Source organism: Sinocyclocheilus rhinocerous, unplaced genomic scaffold, assembly GCF_001515625.1.
Source record: "Sinocyclocheilus rhinocerous isolate Xijiao unplaced genomic scaffold, SAMN03320098_v1.1 scaffold216, whole genome shotgun sequence".
Classification (NCBI taxonomy): domain Eukaryota; kingdom Metazoa; phylum Chordata; class Actinopteri; order Cypriniformes; family Cyprinidae; genus Sinocyclocheilus; species Sinocyclocheilus rhinocerous.
Window position 1 is genome coordinate 604727 of NW_015661078.1, and position 5396 is coordinate 610122.

The 5396-nt window shown below is 34.9% G+C and overlaps 1 protein-coding gene across 3 annotated transcripts in view; it reads right to left on the bottom strand.

Annotated features, from left to right (window-relative positions):
* Positions 1 to 5396, bottom strand: part of tars2 (threonyl-tRNA synthetase 2, mitochondrial) — a 12099-nt gene that overhangs the window by 1557 nt on the left and 5146 nt on the right. For 2 of the 3 annotated variants that reach the window (XM_016535773.1, XM_016535775.1), the window contains exons 3-6: positions 4652 to 4814; positions 3683 to 3820; positions 1820 to 1897; positions 1264 to 1364 (exon numbers count right to left, since the gene is read on the bottom strand). In XM_016535773.1, coding sequence (XP_016391259.1) covers positions 1264 to 1364; positions 1820 to 1897; positions 3683 to 3820; positions 4652 to 4814 — 480 coding nt within the window. The remainder of the gene's footprint in view (positions 1 to 1263; positions 1365 to 1819; positions 1898 to 3682; positions 3821 to 4651; positions 4815 to 5396) is intronic. The other variant, XM_016535774.1, reaches the window with a different exon arrangement.

A 5396-nucleotide genomic window follows, 5' to 3' on the forward strand; every position in this document is an offset into this window, starting at 1 on the left:
CGATGAGCTTTGTAAAAATCGACGCGTTTCAGAAAGGCGGGGCATAGAGGAGAAACAATAATGTACAGTATGTGGAAAATTATGTGTTTTTTTAACTTTAAACCGCATTAACACATTTCATTACACCAAATACACCAAATAATGTTCTTTTTAACAACATCATATGACCCCTTTAATATAACACCCAGACAGTATTTACTGTATTTTTCCAGAAGAAGTGTTGTTTTTTATCATCTAAAACATGCTGTGACTTGTATTCCAAAGTGGCTTGTGTAATGCAATTAACGTCACGCACACAAACATGCACCAAGCGCACACATTTGTACTGGTGCTGAGCGAGAGTGGGACGTGAGCCTACGTTTATTTGTACAGCACATTTCAAGTTTCAGTTTCGCTTTAAATAAATTTGTTTCGGCTTGCCATTTATAATAAATACCGTTTATAATGAATGCCACTATAATTTATATACATATATTTTTCATTCCTGATCCGTTCTGAACAGGGTTATTATATTGAACTAAAACCATAAAAATTACCAACAACCATAAACTTATTTTTAGCTAGTTACCAAAGCAACATTTCTAATTTTCATTTAGTTTAACTTGTACTAAAATAATTAAACTCAAATAAAAATTAATAAAAACTATACAGACATATTAAAAACAGTAACTAATAAAAATAACAAAAACTTTTAAATTAAAATGAAAACAGAAAAAACGAAAAACTAATACAAAATATCAATAAAACTACAGTAGCATCTCAATGATACTGAAATAACGGTGAAATTTAAAGGTTTTGTTATGGAATGAGAGGAACTGAAACACATGTTGTTTATAATGTCTGCAAATGTTTTCCTTTTTTAATTGCCATTTTACATTATTTCTGAATGTAATAATAACAATGGGACTTATACACCAATGCCACTTATGTGTTTTTTTCTCTAAACAATGGAATTTTTCAGATGCAACTTATTTTTCAGAAAATATAGTAAGCTGATTAAAAAAAAAACCTTTATTGTATTTTTTCAGTAAATGATATTAGCTTTGAGAACAATAGGAATTACTAGATCCTTACAAGTAAAATGCAAGGATGCACATGAGGGGAATGTGCTTAATTTTCATGAAAATAATGACAAAACATCTTAATGGTCTTAGTAGTTAATGGATATAATTTCAATTTCTTTCATATTTTCTCCAGACCGAGGGTAAATTGCATCCTAGTCATGTGAGTTTCTGACAGGCAGGAGGTCAGGAGAGATCTTACCCAGTATACTGCAGGTTGAATCTGATGGGCAGCTGGAAGTCCAGCTGGATCGTGGCACACTGGTGCTGTCGGCCGAGAGCGTCTCGGATCTGGATGTCGATCTGAACAGATTGTTAAAGAACAACGTGAAACACCAGAGGAACAGCAAACGTCCCTTTAGCCACCTAACAAATCAGGAGCCACTGATACTAGCTTTGTCATTAAAAAATGACAGTGAAGATGTATGATGTGACAGAAGATTTCTATTTCAAATAAACGCTGTTCTTTTGATCTTTCTGTTTTCAACATTGATAATAATCAGAAATGTTTGTTGAGCAGCAAATCAGCATATTAGAATGATGAAGTGACCTCAAATTTTAGTGTATATGGGTAAATGAGGCATAATGAATGGACTTGTCAACAGCAAGATTAAAAACTATATGAATGTATAAGGGAAAGTGAATATCGTAAGTGTATGTTTTTCACCATTTTTCTTCACAACAGTCACGTGGATTGCCAAAGTTTATTTGTCATGCAGTGTCTGACCAGAAAACATCCATCTTTCTGCCAGCCTCACCTTTGGTCCATAAAACGCCCCGTCTCCGGGATTCAGCTCCCAGTGCTCCTCAAACTGCTTGAGACTGCTCTCCAACTGCTGCTCCGGGACAAACACGAGAGACAGAGGCGTTACAGAGGAAAACCTGGAATGTGTCCGTGTACGGCTTTGGCCTTGGAAACGCTACTAAAAGAATCTGCTGTAAACATCTAATTCAATAATCTCAAAACATGCACAGCTGAAAGCAGCATTAGTTTGAGGGAGAGAGCGCTAGGAGAGATATTACTGTTTCCCTGTTTAACCCAAAGAAACCAGACAACCCGGCCTGAAACCACATCCATCCTTATAAAGCAAAGGCCTTGTGCATGTTGTATTTAAAGGGATAGTTCACCCAAAAATTGTTCAAAAATATATATATTTTTTTCATACTAAGGAAGTCAATGGCTACCATCAGCTGTTTGGTCACCAACATTCTTCAAAATATCTTCTTCAGGTTTCTATTTTTGGGTGAACTATCGCTAGGTGAAGAGCTCCTGTGGTGTGTTTTATATACTGCATGCTCGGCTGTGATTGGCTGTTTGTTTCCCTCCTCTGAGTCTCATGACCTGCTCGCTTTATTCCACACTGTGACCCTGATCAACATTAATGAATCTCTGACACGTAACCCGTCTGTTCGGACCTGCCCTACACTTACGCCGCGTCTTTGCTTTATTGTCTCGCTGCATACTCTATGCTGGTACTTGTACAGACAAGATCTTACAGTCTCCAGACCACTGCAGGAACACAAACAGCCTCCGACACGCTTCGACACGTGTTGTTGTTCACTAAAAATACAACTTAAAAATTGCTTTCAAAAATGTAAATAAAATTAATAAAGAAAAAAAAGTTTAAAAATGAAAAAAAAAAAGAAAGGAAAAACTATTTTGGCTTGGTAACTAACTGAAATAAATATGTTTACGTTAAAGTATTAATTAATTTAAAATTAATAAAAAAAAATAAAGCTATATATATATATATATAAAAACAAAAAATACAAAAATATGAAACTTAAAAAAAAAAACTGAAATTAAATAAGTTGAAGAACTAAAATTAATAAAACTAAAACAGAAATACAAATAAATTAAAGCTAAATAGAAATTAAAAATAAAAAACAGAAATGTTGCCTTATCAATTAACTGAAATAAATAAGTTTAAGTTATTTAAATTAAAACTCAAATATAATTAAATTAAAGATAAATAGAAATATTTTGAAAATAAAACTAATAAAAAGGACAAATTATAAATATTAGATGAAAAGTGTAAGCTTAAAACTCAAATAAATGTTACCTTGGCAACTAACTAAAATTAATATATAAATAAAAAGACAAACTGAAACAGAAATCATAAATTAAAGCTAAATAGAAATAAAAAAAAAGAATAAAAAATAACACAATATAAATATTAGATGAAAAATGTAAACTTAAAAACAAAAATCAGAAATGTTGCCTTGGCAACTAACAGAAATAAGTTTAAATTACTTAAACTAAAACAAAAATAAAGCTATATATATTTTTATATATATATATATAAATGACAAACTATAAATATTAGATGAAAAACTAAATAAAAAAATATTGTCTTGGCAACTAAATGAAATAAACATGTTAAAGTTACTAAAACTAAATCTGAAAAAAATTAATGAAAGCTAAATAGAAATACTAAAAAGAAAACAAAAAACCTATGACAAAAGCACATAATAGAATTAGTTAGTAAAATTAATAAAACTAATTAATAAAATTTAAATGAATAGTGAAAATATATAAATAATAGTTTATAAACAACCCTAAATTAACACGGTCACGCGCTTCGGTGGGCGGCGGTCACAGGTTTGATTGACAGGTGCACCTGCTCTGCAGCGTCCCAGAGGGCCGGCTCTCCCAGACAGGGCACGGGCCGCGTGGAGAGCAGACAGTGGAAGGAGAAACCAAAGACACGATACACGCTCCTCACGAAGTCCAAACACGCCGTGATCTCCTCCTCCAGCTGAAGAGACAGAAAAGAGAAGCAGCAGCGGATAAACAACTGAAGGGTGTGTATGAGACACAGTATAAACACTGACATCAGAACAGAGCGAGACGCATTCCTTCACACTGAAGACCAAAGCCAGAGCTGCACAAACACACGGACACAGAAACACGGTTTGATATGACTCATACAGAGCTCGTGTGAGGCTCCTCAAGGGAGGGACAATTAACAGGCTTTACTTTTGGAAATACAAATGGAAACCAAGAGTAAACAAGGTCAGAAACTAAGTTTCTGTTAATGGCATTAGAAGACACACGACTGTCACTGAGTAGTTTATCTATGTTTGATTTGATTATGTCAGTGAGGGTCACACTGGTGACCTTATTTCGTGATTTAAAGCATTCATGATGTTGAAATTCCTGAAAACAGCACAACACTCACACAGCAGTTTGCAGCAATTGAGTTTAGCTAACTAGAACAACTCCAACCGTAAGGAGGCCAATTAATACTAAACATCCGACGCTTACAGTGAACTCAAACAACTCAAACTCATTCAGATCCAATTAAAATATTCCTACACTTCATATTACTACCATTAATGGTAACGTTTTTCTCACAAATATTAATTATGTAATACGACACCAGTTGACACATGCTTCTGCTTGGTCTGAAACTGTTTGCTCTTTGCTCTGTGGTCGAGCAAAACAAATCACTTAAATGCAATAACTATCTCCTAATCAGTTGGGCACAGACTTGGAAACTGGAGAGACAGGTCCTTTGTAAGAGGTCCTGCACCCCTGACTCTATTAAATAGAGTGACTCAATAAATAAAAGGCAGTGAAGCTGTACCTGTTCAGGTGTGCAGAAGATGTGCGCGTCGTCCTGGCAGAAGCGCCGGACTCTGGTTAAACCCCCCAGAGCCCCTGAGTGTTCGTTACGGTGCAGCGCGCCAAAATCTGCCCAGCGGATGGGTAGCTCTCGCCAGGAACGCACCCGCTGCTCGAACATCAGACTGCACAGAGGACACAGGACGAGGATTCATTCACACTGGATGAAGAAATAGTGTCACATCTGTCTTATGATCGGAGAAAATTCATGTAAATTAAATTACACTTTCTAATACACACTGTCCTGGGCCCGTATTAACAAAACATTTTATCTTACCACTAAGAGTTCTCCTAAATAGCAGTGAAAGAGTTTTCTCTTAAAACCTCTTCACAAAGCTGCTGAGACAAACTTTTACTAAGGAATAGACAGAAGTCTTAAGCTAAGAGTAAGGGGGCGGGGTTGACCTCGTTGCTATGGATGATGTCAGCATACTTAACTATGCACACAGTGATTGGCTGATAGTCTCTGTCAGAAATGTATTCATAGAAATAGTGTAGAGCGCAATATTATGTTGCCATATTCAAATAAAGGTTTTAAAATAAAAATGTTAATTGCCACATTCAAATAAAGATTTTAAAACGCAGGCTAAGTGTCACTAATTATACAAGTAGGCTATACATTCAGCTAATTGTCAGCCTCTTATATGTATGCTTCTCATAAACAATTAGTCAATATGCATCAAGACGGCTTTTAAGAAAAAATTTTT